Raw genomic sequence first — 15,168 nt, 5'->3', positions numbered from 1 at the left:
AGGCGATGCACAGGAGGGGCGTGCCATGCGCCAAAGTATCATCAACCACTGCTTCTAGCACACACGGCTGGTGTTCATCGCATGGAGACAGCACTTGGGGCACTGTGTGACTCTGGGGCATGCACACTGAGGACTGGACACCAATAAAGCACACATACGCAATGAAAATGTCCACACGTTTCCTTTTGTAAAACGAATAAATTGTATTTGAACTATGTACTGTCGTGTCACACCCCCTCCCACCTCCCACCTCCCCCCTGCACACCCCCCCCCAAACTCCCCCCTTAACTCCCCAACACACCACCCCGCCACCCCCCTGCACACCCCAACACACCCCCTCCCACCTCCCACCTCCCCCCTGCACACACCCCCCCCAAACTCCCCCCTTAACTCCCCAACACACCACCCCGCCACCCCCCTGCACACCCCAACACACCCACTCCCCCCTCCACCCTCCCCCCCCCCTGGAATCCCAACAAAGGTGTGAGTTGGTCTGTGCAGCAGTGTCAGTAGTAGGATTCCTACACTGTCCGGCCACTATTGGCAGCCCCCTCCACTGGCCCCCGGGGCACCCCTGCCTGTGCTGCGGAGGTTCCTCCCCGATCGGCGGATGGGGCTGCTCGGTGTCGAGCTGGCAACCGAGGAGGATCCTGCCTGCTCATTTGGACGCATGGCCCGTATTGTCTGCACAAGGTCAGTGATGGCGTGCCGCACAGCAGCTAGTTCCGCGCAGATGTCCTTTGTGGACGACTCTATAGCTGCCTTCACAGTCTCAGCACATTTATCCATTGCTGCACTTGACCCCCCACATTCAGCAACATGTTCTTCGAGCAGCGAGGAAAGTTGCTGCTGCCGGGTGGCAATCGCCTCCAGAGAATGGTTGGGATTCTGGGCCATGGCTAATGGCAGTGGCATTCCCATTGGGCTGATCTGCCCCTGCAGCGGGGATGGAGTGGCTGGCCAATCGTCATCCTCTGGCTGACCCTGTGTGGCATCCACATGCGGGCTGCTTAGGGACAGGTAGGGGGAATGAGGGTGGCCTGTGGGGCTCCTGACATCACTCTCCTCAAAGGTCCCTGCTTCACTATCGGAGGAGGCAGCAATGGCAGCAGTCTCCCCAAGTGTGCTGCTTGCAGCAGAGGCTGTGGCTTCTGTGGGCATGATTGGTGTGATGTCTGCTGCTGCTGCTGCTGCTGCTGTACTGCCTGCTGGGGTGGCTGTCTGTGCCCTGTCCTGTTTCCCTTGCATGGATTTTGCCTGCTGTGGTGTTTTCCTCGGGACGACAGAGGTGGAGGGTTGTGGCGTTGGCACAGTTGGCCTGGCCCTCTTGGTGGGTGTGGAGGCTGTGGTGTCCTCTTCCTCAAGGTCGGAATTTGAGCCTGTGGTGGGACAGAGGAGGGAGAGTGTTATTGATGGGTCTGCGGACATTGGCCGGGCATTGTGGCGACTGGCATCTCATCAGTTAGTACATGTGGCACATTTCATGCAGGGGAAAAAAGTTGACTCCCTTTTGTGTGGAAGTAGCATGGAGGTATGTGGGTGCCTGCAGTTAGGGTGTGCATGCTGCATGTGTACAGGGTGCAGATCGGATGTATCTGTGGGCAGTCTCCTGCTGATGTGTTGCATTCACACTATGGGCCAACATTGTACTTCACATGAATGGACTTAGGTGAGATTTGCATGCCTTGATTTGAGCCACCTACCTGCATCGCCCGATGTCGGGGCTCCTCTCTCCATTCCTCCTACTCCTTCAATGCTCTGCATTCCGATTGTGGAGGCACAGATTTCCTCCCATGGCTGCAATTTTATAGGGGACTCCGATCCTCCCCCAGTTGCCATTGCCAGGTTCATGTTGGCTGATAGTATGCTCCTGACTCTGAGCCGGAGATCGTCCCACCGCTTGCGGCACTGTTTGACATTGCGGGGTGTCGTTCCCACGGCACTGACCCGCTGAGCTACCAGTGCCCATATGGCCTTCTTCTTGGTTATGGCCGGTCTTGTCAGTTGGTTGGAGAATACCACTGCAGCGTTCTCCTGTAGGGTCTCCGCTAGAATGGTGAGCTCCTCTCTGGAGAAGCGGTCTTGCCGCTGGCGGTCACAGGCTTTTTTCAAAACTTTAGGCATCTTCCTGCAGGTAGAAGGTTGAAGCCGGTATTGGCGGGGTCTCAGGCTCGGATGTCCAGTGGTTTCGGAGGATGGCAATGGATTGTGTTTTTAAAGATGGCCGCCGTGCTCTTTCCCGTTCCGCCGCGGTGACGCTACTTCCGGTTCCGCTTATCTACGGTCAACGCTAATTGCGGTGACCGCTGACTACGGTCACCGCTATGTACGGCGGTGGCGGTGGTGCACCTTGCGCCGCATACGATGCCGGTAGGTGCCGTTTTGGGGGCATTACCGCCATGGCGCTGTTTACATTACCGCCATGGCGTAATGCTCGTGCGCGATGGGTCGTAATGTGGCGCACTTTACGCCATCGTCCCACGGCGTTAACGTTCATTACGCCATGGCGGTAATGAGGGCGGATTACCGCCAGGGTCGTAATGAGGCCCACTGACTGTGCCACAAAGACAGACGTCTGTGTAATGAACGAAAATGTCTTCACTGTAACGCCGCCATTTTCCTTTTCCAAAAATGTAACCATAGAGAGCACCTTGCCCCATGCTTAGCAGCCGCCTGAACGCCGCCTTGTTTAGAAATGCCCGTGGCAAATGCCTAAACGCCTACCGGGACTTATAGTCTTGTAGGTATACAAGGAACTAACCGCGGCCAGTGGCATCACTGCGTCTGGCATAAATTGACTTTCCGGATAAAAGGCCAATCTGATACCAATCCTGTGCCCAACTATCAACCCCATAATGCACCAAAATAGGTTTGAAACATTAAACGCAACTCCTAAACCCGGCCAATGACCCCCTTTCCTTTCCGCCCGCCAGTATTGCAGCATTCTTTAAAGCTGCGGCCGCCCCTGGACCTCACTTGTAACGGCCCAACATTGCCACACCAACCTTAGGAGTTGTCCGTTCCTTCTGTAATCACTGCCTCCAACCACACCAGCGAACCTCCGCCTGTACCATACTGTGCATTGCCACTTGACCCTAAGCGACCCATCGTAAGTGACAAGCTAACCATTTTCCGTCCAAGTGCACCTTACACCTGCCTATACCGATGTAGCTCGGCCAGTTATATTGCAACCGCAATAATTTTGATGATCCCATGCGCTAATGAAACATGTGGGGAGGGGCCACCCCTTTACTCCAGATTGCGCCTTCCACAACACTTGCTTACCGGTGCGTTACAACTGCCTTATCATAACATAAGGAAGCGACACGCCTGCCCGTACTACCCTAGCTGGCTGCTGCCACGGATCGAATAGTAAAATGCCACATTGTTAACTTAAACTCGGTAATCCCCGGAGCTGCAAAGTTGCCCCTGAAACGACTTGTGCATAGGCATGTTACAGTTGCCCTATCCCACCTAAGGTATGGCATCAAGCTGAGTGATACTGCCCCGTCATACCTGTACCTGGGTTGTAATTTGTTATTACGCCCCTGCCAAACTTCTAAGCCCACCTTTGTGCCCATGTCGCACCATCATGTAACTCAGTCCTACCATCTTGCCTCGTGGTGCTCCAGAGTACAACCATACTGCCTATACCACCATTTCGTCCTCCTTGCCTCGTGATGCACCCCCTAACGTTGGAAAGAGGCATGCCATAATCCTTGTAGCGCAACTGTGTGATACCTGCCTCGTGGCGCTCACACACTAACTATAAGACGTCCTTCAACATGTGCCGTAACTTGTGCAAATTACAGACTACCTTATGGTAACTGGTCAAAACTCCTATGCGCACAGTGAAGTAACCCACCATAGCATCTTATTCGCATTGTCTTTTCGTGACGCCCCTCGCCGCGCCTGCACTAAACCAGTTGACCACCACTCCTACTGCCCGCACAACCGCACTGGAAGAATACATGCCCGCATTTCTAGAACATTTTAGTATTTGTGTATGAAATATGCTAAGTTCTTCATAACCCGCTTAATACCCAGAGGTTTCTATGCGCGGACCGAACATGGAGCGCTTTGACCCGTCGTGCTTCCAAGATGAGCACGTTACCCCTTAAGAAATCTTCCACCTTATAAACTAGAATGCCACCTTAAAAACAACCTGCCACGAACCACCCATGAAAGACCAGGACCCGAACCCAATACCCCTGCTTTAGGAGGACAGTTTCTTATCCATTAGGACACCGGGACCACTCCCTCGTGTGTGCCAATCCGCCCGGTGCTGTGCTATCAGAAACACCCGTCTGGTCTGTGTGTTGCGGACAGCCTCCGATCCCAACCTCCACATTCCCCCCCAAATGTGTCCTGGGTGGGCATAAGATCAGTACCCTCGTCCGACCACCTACTTGCCATATGTAATTTACACCGTACGTCCTGCTGAAGCGCTTATTATGTGCCAACTCGGACCCCTACCCACAATTATTCCTTAGTTGTATACTCCTACTTAGTTCCACAACGGATGCCCTAACGCAGCTTCGTCCGACTGAGATGTTGGACTGACCACCCATAATTATAATTGCCCTTTTACAGAACGCCTCATATCCGAGATTGGTTTTTAAGCGCTGGATCGGGATTCGAACCTGTGTTGTGGTGCCTTGATTCCCAGCCACACGCCTTGCCTCTGAGCAATCCCACCTATTTGAGCCACTTGTTGCATGATAAAAATTTTGGCATTTATATCCTCGGGGGATCTCGGAAGCATGTAAGGCTGAGTTTGGCCCAGCCGGGATTCGCACCTGCGTTAGCAGATTCCGCACCGGTGGCAAAGCGAGCGCTCTACTCGCTGTGCCACCTGACCGGCTGTAGCAACCGTTGAATTTGACAACCTTAGCCTTTGACTGTCCCCACCACCGAGGTCCTTTTCACCCTTCGTCTAAAGTGAAAACCTTCGGGGGACCCCACTGGAAACCCTCCATGTCTGACGCCTAAACGCCAATGCTATAGGAAGGCACTGCCCTCGTATTGCGGAAGGGCTTCCTTCACCCTCACACTGAACCCTTGTCTTTCGTCGCCTATAGTATAAAAGTCAACGGGAACAACGTATTTTGTTGCCCTCATCGAACTCATGAACTACATCAGGGTTGCAGACTGGTCACTTCACAACTGCACTATATCGCACCCTTTACCTCTGAACCCGGAACACTTTCCGGATTTATCTAACCCAGGTGTCGGGAACTGAGGAGATCGCTCGTCTCGGCATTCACCCCCTATGCGCCTGCCGCAGCTTCAAAAGCGCTAAACTTTACTCCTCGACCGCCGACCCGCTCCCTTATTCTCCTATTCATACAGCGAGCGCCCCAGCTACCTCAGCAGCTACAACCGCGCATAATTGGCGCTATCTCCACCCCAATCCTTACCCGACGCATACTCCTTGCTGGAACACCATCACTCCTTCCCTGGAAATCGCCCCGACCTCGGAACTCTTCTTCCTTTCAGATCCAAAAAAGGCACTCCAGCAGCCACAGCATCACGGGATCGCAGCATCACAAACCGCAACAAACTCCCAAACGAACGAAAACGAAGTCCTCAAAACGAAGTCCTCTGCTGGTTTGTGGGCGTCCCACTGCTAAGGCTCGATCCTGCCTGCAGTGGGAAGCCCGTTTGTTATAAAGGGGGGGTAGCCCCTCCCCTCTCCCTTGTTGCCCTTCGCGGGCTTTTCTCCGATTTGCCGCGCGGTTTCCTTTCACGGGCTTTCCCTTTGTCTTGCCGCGCTTCCTGCGGGCACCTCCCCCTCATCCTGGGGAGGGGGAGGATAGGAGGAGGACACCGCCCGGGTTATCGGGGTGCCTCCTCCATTTTGGGATTTTGTCGTCGACACTGTCAAACTTGTAACTAGATCTTGTTCCCGAATAAAACTCTCAGCCAGACAAGGCCTCCAGTCTTTGAGAGCAACAGCCCAAAGGACCAGCATTATTTGAAATGTGCGAGGTAAGCATGAGATTTGGGCATGAGTCAGGACTACCATCAGTACGTCGAAATGTTTCCCTTTAACATAAAGCGCATAGTGTTCTCGCCTGGAGAGGCGCATTGTTCCCGCACCGTGGATAGTTCCTTCCCCAGTTGTGTGAACAGTGCTGAAGAAAGGACCGTGGACTACCATGGTGCTCGGATGCCTCCTCCGAATAACAAGCTTTGGATTAAGGCCCTCCCAGAAATGCCTCTGCTGCTGCACCAGTGAGATTGCGGGAGTCATTGCCCACTGGCCATAGAGCCGAATGTATGGTCCCACCTAGTCCTCTTGTGCACTGGAGGGCCCAGTTTAAGCAAGTGACACATCTGCACCTATGCATACCAATGGAAAGCCCTTTGTCACCTCAGTAACTCTTACATGTGATCCACGCATGTGTGATGTTTACAGGTTGATGAGACTGCCTTGGGGGGTTGCGTGTGTAGTGTGAAGGGATGTATGCTGGAATGAGTGCTGCTGGAATGCATGAGATGGCTGCATGGAGTGGAGTGAAATGTTGAGTGGTTGCTTGGGTGAACACATGAGTACATGTACCCCGAGTAGTCAGCTGGTGCCTGGGAGCTGAATTAGATGGTGTGCCAGGTGTATCTCCATCCAGTCTCTACCTATTTTGTACTTTCCTGAACTGGATTAAGTGGCCTGTAAGAAGAACCCTGATGACACTGTGTCATCTGTCCCTGACCTGCCCTCTACATCTCTCTATTTATGATTAAAGTGTATGCAGGTGTCCATGTGTTTGAACATTAATGTTTCAGTATTGTGCGCATGCATGTTGAGAATGAATGTCTGCCGACAAACATGTCTGTTTAGTGTTTATATGCATACATGGTTACAGTCTCTGTCTGCGTGTTTAGGTCATCTGCATGCTTATGGTTACTGTACATGTGGATTGATGCAATAGATGAGTGCATGTATGACTATTATAACCAGTGCTTAATTTGTTGGGGTGGTTGCCGGTGCCCAACACCGGCACTCTTTTTTGGGGACCGGAACATGGCTGGGGCACGTGCAATTACTTTGTTCAGTTTCCAAAGTTCCAAGATCATAAATCATTCCGAGTCTGCTCTGCGTCTCTGCTTGCAGTTGCAGGCCATGGCTGGCTGCTGGGCCTGGGAGTATAGCAAGAAACAGCCAATGGAAACCAACATTCTGTTGTTACTATGCAGTATTTGATACATTCTGTATAGTAACACACAATGTACAGTTTTCATTGGCTGTTCATCTGAGTCTCCAGCCAGTGAAATGACATGATGACGTGTGGGGGTGGATCACGTGGGTCTGTTGTTGTTGCCGAGGCAGGCCACCTTCACCTCACAAGGCACATTTGCTTTGTTAAGGAGTGGCGTGACTCGTGAGGAAGGAAAGCCTGCCCCTGCACGTGTGGTCTCGTGCGCGGCCTACTTGCAGGCAGCTTAAGAAGGCCTGGCTGGCTGGTTTAGTGTGCGGTGTAAATTCAACTCAACTCAGTAACTTAACAGTAAGTACTAAGCCCCTCCACCCCTGCCAACTTTGACTGCGGCCAGCCGGTGTGGCACGCTGTGGTGACTGGTGCGTGCAGGAGGCAGGCAGCTGCTTGCCTGCTCCGCTTGTCATGTGCCTGCGGCCGCCGCAGGCTCAGGATTTGACCCGAGCTGGCAGACAGGCCGCGGGGCAATGCGAGTGGAGCGGTGTTATGGCTGCTGCTCTTAGCATAGTCCTAGCAGCGGGATGGTACGGCAGCTCGGTGTGTGCGAATGTTTTCTGGGCTTGCCGATGGGCCTGCCCTGCTCAAATGGTGGCTCGGCAGGCAGGTGTGACAAAGGGTTAAACATTAGTTACGCCCTGGGTGATGGTGAGGGGGCCGCGGGTGTTATTTGGATAACCCGTGACATCTGCTTTCCAGGGGAATTAATTAGGCTAGCGCGTTAGCCGCGTTCATTTAAAGCCATGTTGTGAATTGACCGTACATGGGCAGTTGGGCATGGCTGGCGCAGCCGCGCATTGCATTTGATTTGGGTCTCATGTTACTGTAAAGTTGATGACTAGTTGCGCATGGGACATCAATAGCTCAACGTGTAGAACATCAGTCTATCAGAAACCACATGCAGGGTTCGAGCTACCTATCATCAGGCATGTCGCATTTGGCCTCCGGGACGCACGCCTTTTCAGTGTTCTGAAAATGTTTTATAAAAAGTGCACCTGTGGGTTTAGCCCCCCAACCCCCCACATATGTATCTTGACAAGTATCTGTTAGCAGTTAAGCTCAGCTGCGCATTTTCTCCATGCTGCAGCAGCCATTGCAGGAATAAACTTGGAATCTATTTTTTTTTTTTTTGCAAGCTGATCGCCATACTGGCTACTAGTGGCCATGAACAAGACAGGCTTTTTTAATTAAGCTCTCTAGCAAAAGGAAACAAATAATGTTGTGGGACTGCAGTCTAGCATTGCAAATTAATTAATATTAACACATTAATAACCGTCACCTCGCTTAAGGTCATATGGGAAATGGGCGCCATAACCGTAGTTTCTTTCGACTTCAATCGTGCATGGGGCTTGTTATTACAATCACTGTAGTGATGGCCGGGACACTTTAAGTTACGATGTTTCATTCGGATGGCTTTGCGCCTGCTCCCATTTTTCATTCAGTGTTAAAGATCCCTTCTTTGGTAGGATTACACGCGCTGGGCAGAGAGGCATGTAGAGTTTGTTCCGCATAGGCGTCACTATGTCTTGGTGTGCTTTATTCATGCTTGTTTTCCCCAGCTGGTGTGGTTGCCTAAGTGGGGGTGGGGAGCACGCCAGCATAGCACTATGTGGATGGACACCAAGCCGCACTCGTTTTAAGACCATATGGCCATATGGATTACACCAGGGGAGTTATTGCCAGGAACTGGAATGAGAGGGGTTTATGTGCTGCGTTACAATACATGCATGGATTGTGATTTGCTTCGCTCGTTGTTCCATCCAATGCGGTGCACAGGATCAACAATTTTATCTGGCACAAGTTTTTGTGCTTAAGGTGCTTCGGCTAGTAAAATAGCTCAGTGAGTTGAGCGCCCGCTGTGCCAATAGGGACGTGCCATGTCTGTCACTGATCCAAACAGGAATTGCTTTACGGGGTGGCCCAGTTATGGCAACAGTGTGTGTGTGTGTGTGTGTGTGTGTGTGACGAATTTAGTTTTAAGAGATGGTTTTTATCACGGTCCGTTCTACCGACACTGCGAGGGAGGTATACAAAGGGTTCAATCAGCCAGAAACCTCCTATTGATTGTCTTGGTGTGCTTAGAGAGAGGGCGCAGTCTGAAGGGGGACGTCAGCAGGGCTCCATGCCTGCAAGTTAGGTGGCTACCCTACCCTTCACGTCATTATGCAAGCAAATATACATGGGCGTAATTATAGGGGGGGAACAGGGGGTTTTGTCCCCCCAACTTCTGTGGCATGCCTTTTTGTCCCCTCCCTCTTTTAGAGGGAGGGCAGGGGGGCCGCAATCATCAATTATGTAATTTCACAGCGCGAGCCAGGCTGGTGTGCTCAGCAAGGCTTGCACTGTCTCATTACATAACGCAGAGATGCCAGGCAGCCGTGCTGCAACACATCCAGGGCTGGGGTGCCCTACATAGCTCAGTCCCTCACCCTGGCTGGCCTGACTCAAAGTCAGCAGCCAGGGTGCTGAACTGGGTGTTGCAGGACCTGGCGCCTGTGCTGTGACGCTAGCAACAACACTTCCGGAAGCCAACGGCACAGAGCATCGCTTTCCGGCTTCGTGTTAATGCGACACACAGACAGGAACTAGGAAGCTCATTCCGCTTCCTGATTTCTGTCTGGAGGCACGTTTGTGCGAAGAGGTTAGCTCGGTGTAACATGAGATGTGGCCCGGGCAGCATTCGAAAGCAGAGCAGAGGTAAAAAATGTATTGTGTTTGTGTATGTTTGTTGGGGAGCTATGTCCAAGCCCTCTGAGGCAAAATACATGCAAACTTCCTAATTAGCATATGGATTGTACCAACAGGTGACTTCACAGAAAAGAAGATTGGAAGGCGCATAATCAGTCTTTGATACTTGGAGGCACCATGGAAGTGACTTTCGAATAAGTTGCCATAAATAAGCCAAGTGACAAATAACTTTGTGGTGCAAAATACCTAAATTGAACTATTGTTATATGTGGAGCCACTTTATAGTCATTAGCCTTTTCCATTCTAATGGCATGATACATTAACATAACCTTTGAAGTGAATCTGAATCACTTATAGAGCTGCAGATAAGGCACAGTGTGATTAAATAATTTGCTCAGGATCACACACTTGGTTAAATGGTGAAACTGGGATGTGGACAATTTAAACGACCGTTGATTGGTTTAATTACAACCCCGGGGACCCGGTATTTCTGGAGGCGGAATTCTGTAAATCTCCATCCCCATGGAGTCCAATAGGACTCCATGGGGATGGGGACCATGGAAACACTGGTTCCATCTATGACAGAGCCGGTGTTTCCATGTCCGCCTGCAGGCAGGTGGTGTTACTCCCGCCAGTTCAGACCTGGTGGGAGTGACACCTCCCGCCTGCAATACTCGGAATGAGCCGGTCCGGAAACAACAGTGGCAGCGGATTTACCGCCACTGTTGTTTCTGGACCGGCTGACTTGTAATGAGGCCCATAGTCATTATTTCATAAAGCATGCAACATTAAGCATCCTTCTCATTTCTGATCACTCCCTCCCATTCACATTTCTAAAGGGACAAAAGTCCCTGCTAATAGTTACCCCCTCCCTCCCATCAGTGCCTAATGGCTCACATTGTAATACTCTGTTGATACAGAGCAACGTGGGGACCCTATGCTGCCCGGCGCTCCTTGGGACATTGTCCTGGCAGCGGGACACCTCTACTATTCGGAACAGGTAATGTGTCCTGCTGCCAGGACAATGAGCGTGCTGAGCAGGAATTGCTCAGCACACATTGTCCTGCCAGCGGGACACTTTTGCCGTTGGGCACCCTCTTTGAGGTTCCGAATGGGAGAGGTGTCCCAATGACAAATGTCCTGTTCTGGCTCTTAAAAGAGATACGGGGGCAGCTAGACCACCCTGTTGTGACTCTCCCACTCGGTACGCCACTGCTTGGAGCCATTTGAACACAGGAAAACAAACCTTAAGTTTAATCAGTCAGAATCTTGTAGAAAAAATCTATCAGCACATAGACATATAAGGTGCTGTGCAGAACCCATGTTTGGAGATATATGGCCTTTAAAAATCTATACCAATTATACTTGGTCACCCACTGCACTGCATTAACCAATGGTTTCTGCCTTTGAATGAAAGGAAAAATCAGGCAAATTGCTGACATTCCAGTGAATCTGGTCCTTTCGCCCATGGCTTTATAGTTCAGCTAGGTCAAGTCAACATAGCTCAAAATTTCAGGTATCAGGGTGTGATAAAGTCTGGTCTACTCAATGGACTTTGTGCCTCTGTTTCCATGTGTTAGTGTAAATGTACATATAAATGTTGTGTGCACACAGTGTATGTCAGTGGAAGTGCTTGGAGCATTTGTGTGTGAGTGAGAGTGTGTGCAAGCATATGTGTGCTGACATTTGTGTCTGTATGAATGATAAATGATGCATTGTTTGTATGTTCTAGTGGAATTAAGTTTGTGAATGTTATGTTGTGTCACTGGGTGCATGGCAGGCCGGCTGAAGATGTGTGTGGGCCCAATTGAATTTTAAAGATACGCCACCAGTCTTATGAAAGTTATAACAGAGCGTCAGCAATGGACTCTTGTGGTGTAGTCGTTTAGTGTTATCCCTCAGGGATTTAGGTTGTTTGACCGACGTACAAAATCACAGTGGAATTAACTTTCATCATTTTCGCTGCAAATACATTTTTACCTTGGTACAAAAAACCAAACCCATGTCCCCTCAAACTGCCAGTACACCCATAAACCCCCCACTTACCTTTTCTCCAACCGCGGCCTCTCCTGTAACCTGCAGCGTCATTTCCATCCCTTTAACATGGGTCGGATCTGACACTGGAGCGTCCCTTTTCTTCTTTTTTTTTGTTGGGTCCCCTGCCACCAATGCTAAGGAAGCGGGGGACACCCCCGCAACTGCCGAAGCCAACAATACTGAACATGGGTTGAGCGGGCCACCCGTGCAACCACTGTTCTTCATGTTCGGTATCTTCGGCTTTGAACTAATGGTGGTGACTGAATTCAGTCAAATCTACCATTCAACCAAATTTTTTTTAACAATTTGGCCGAAACAATCCCTCAGAGCCACCATCCACTCTTCCTTCACCCCACCCCTTTCCTTCAGTTGTCATGTCCCCCCCCAACATTTTCAGCAAAGTTACTCCCCTACAAATATATACAAACAATAATAGCACTAAATGGCCATTCTGTGTTATTATACTCTTGTCAGGTGCCACTAATTCGACCAGGCCATTATTAAACATGGTGATGGTATATATCAGTGGTTTAGACGTTCATCTTGGTATGTGGCTTTCTATTTAATGTGTGGTGGATGTGAGCCGGCATCAATGACACATTAATATTTTTTGAAAAAATGAAAATGAAGCAGTTGAACATGTCACCCAGTGCGATTCATCCCCATCATCCACATTATTGCCTTGTGCACAGTGCAGTTTAGCACCAGTGGAGCAGAACAGCCAAAAAATGCAATGCAGCACCACATTCTTCATTTGTGAGTTTGTGACACTGGTGCAGTTGACCTAATTTGGCCCCCTGCCGGTAATGATCAGAAAGGCCAGAAGGGGGGACTCAAATAGGCACCGGGACTTAAAATGCCTTTTCAAAAATAATGAACGATTTATCAATAGCAACATTTACTTTATAGAACACAGAATAATGTTCAGTTTGTGCACTTTGGATGCCAGTGGCGCGTTTGAATAGTTAATCTGTATAATTCACAGATACATATAATAATGTATACCTTAATTCATAGCAACTGAGATTTTAGTTTGGGGAAAGTGCATGTTTAATGTTGTTTTTTCATGCACACAGTGCAAGTGAAAGTGGTCAATACTGCCGACAGCACGTTGCACTAACACTAAGTAATGAAACATGCTCACGGTAGCATACAAAAGAGACCCACGTTTCCCTGTTGGACCAGGCCTTTGGGCATTACCTTATTGACATTTGGGACAGTTGAGTCTGTGGGCGGGGGTGAGGAGGGCCAGGCGTTGCTAAAGGGGGGATTGATTGAGGGGGCTATAACCCCACTCTTTTGCCTCTGGCATTTTTTGGCACTCTTTTGCCTCTGGGGTTGCCGGAATGCTGAAACCACTACACCTACCATAACAAGTGTTTTCCAACTTTAAATCAGCATACTTTCTCAACCCATGTGTTCCTTTCCCCATCCATCCAACTACTAGCCTGTGCCAGCAGTTGCTCATGCAGCGCCATACATGTGACATGAAGCAGTAGCAGTGTGACGGGCTGTTGATGGGCCGATCTAGGTCTCGCACTGAACGCCCAGCAGGCGGCGCCGCGCCCAGTATTATGGGGCCAATATTTTTTGGGGACTGGTACTTATTTTTATACAAATTAAGCACTGATTATAACAAAGGTATATATGTGCAGGTATCCATAATTGGCGTGTGCCTATCTAAAACAGATATGCACATGTATGGTTTAATTACTGTGTCTTTATAATAATACGTTTATTGTAGTTTATTTTGGATCTAGAAACAATCCATAAAACTATTTGTAGTCCCCAAGTTATTTAGTGGGATCACAATGCTGTTTACTGTGAACTGACCCTGGAATAGGTAAACAAGACTCCTAGTGGGGAGACGACTGACATTGTAAGGGTCAAGACCTATTGTAAGAGAACCCTGGGAGGGAGGGTGAGGGGTTTTGGTGGGATGGCTCATGCAGGTAAGCATGGCTGAGGCACACAGGACTCCATCCGGCTCAAATATACTGAACAAGGGATTGCACAAGCAAAGATGAGCAGCATTGAAAGTGCAGTATACCTTCCTTACAGCCGAACATCTGGGGCCAGATAACAGAAACTTTGCACTGGTGCAAGTGCAAAGTTTGCACAGTATTAGCACTAGGGCAAAGTTGGCCCTATTTCTAAAATCACTTGAAAATATTAAAAACCCATTGCACCATACCAACATTCATACCCAAGGATGTACGTGCATACCAAGATTTCATCCCAGATTATTTTACAGATGCAGGGCCGGAATCGTTGTGCATTGTATTCTTGCAGTCTGGACTAATGGCCTATTTCGCTGTACGTAGAGCTGCGATTTTTCTTTTTTTTTTTTTTTTTATTATTAAGTTTATTGAATTTTATAGAAAACATACAAGCAACAAACTTATCAGCATTGTATTCGTAGAACTCATTGCATAGAATCCACACCCCATATCCATCCCCAACCTTCACAGAATCTAAAAAGCAAAACAGGCCAACTTATTATCACATGTCATCCAAAAACCCACCCCACATATCATCAAACAATTTCAACTTTTTGTTCCTGCGAAGGATAACCTTCTCAATTCTGGCCACTTGCCTCAAGTCCTCCACCCATTCTGAACAGGTCGGTCTCTCATCACATTTCCATTTTCTCAAAACAATTTTTTTCGCAGAATTTGTAGCCCTAAAAAACCAGCATTTCTGTGGATAAGTGAGATCTTCCACTTTATCATCCTCACCCAAGATGATAGTGTTATAATCAAAATCCTCTTGCAGTAATAGAACCTCATTAATCTTTTCAGTGACACTCCTCCAAAATGTCCTCAGTTCATAACAGTCCCAGATCAAGTGTTCAAAGAGCCGACATCATGCTTACACCTCCAACAGGCCTCTGAGTCAATCATCCCTCTCGCATAAAGTCTCTGGGGAGTCCAAAACACTCTATTAAGAATTTTGATTTGGCGGCATTGTTCTCCAAGATTAATGGATGTCAGAGTTACGTTTTTACAAAGAAACCTCCACCTCTCCACAGTCATATCAGAGCCAAGGACCTCAGACCACTTAGTTAACAACCCCTCTGCTGGCGTGTACTGTTGGCTCAGATTTCTATATACTTTGGACGCCATACCACCTAATGTCTTATATTCAGGTAGCCATAACTGCCAACCACCGCCATCAACAGTTCTCTGGTTCCGCAGCAAACCTCTCAATTTTCTGTATTCACCCACTG

General features: G+C 49.3%; 1 protein-coding gene across 1 annotated transcript; it reads right to left on the bottom strand.

Moving 5' to 3' along the window:
- Positions 1-493: 493 nt before the first annotated feature.
- LOC138581884 (nuclear apoptosis-inducing factor 1-like) lies at positions 494-2,226 on the bottom strand. Its single transcript, XM_069652853.1, has 2 exons — positions 1,704-2,226; positions 494-1,379 (listed from the first exon to the last, which is right to left on the bottom strand). Exons 1-2 carry the CDS (start codon positions 2,122-2,124, stop codon positions 538-540), a joined length of 1,263 nt encoding a protein of 420 aa, XP_069508954.1. The 5' UTR covers positions 2,125-2,226; the 3' UTR covers positions 494-537.
- Positions 2,227-15,168: the final 12,942 nt, after the last annotated feature.

The sequence above is a fragment of the Ambystoma mexicanum genome, chromosome 3q, assembly GCF_040938575.1.
Source record: "Ambystoma mexicanum isolate Mex_15411 chromosome 3q, UKY_AmexF1_1, whole genome shotgun sequence".
Taxonomy (NCBI): domain Eukaryota; kingdom Metazoa; phylum Chordata; class Amphibia; order Caudata; family Ambystomatidae; genus Ambystoma; species Ambystoma mexicanum.
The sequence above is the reverse complement of the archived record's forward strand: the minus strand, read 5'-3'. Positions and strand labels throughout refer to the sequence as shown.

Excerpts from the sequence above, each read along its gene's own strand:
- LOC138581884 (XM_069652853.1), bottom strand. The coding sequence starts at position 2,124 with ATGCCTAAAGTTTTGAAAAAAGCCTGTGACCGCCAGCGGCAAGACCGC. Across the intron at positions 1,380-1,703 it reads CCCGACATCGGGCGATGCAG|GCTCAAATTCCGACCTTGAG; the intron begins GTAGGTGGCTCA and ends GTCCCACCACAG.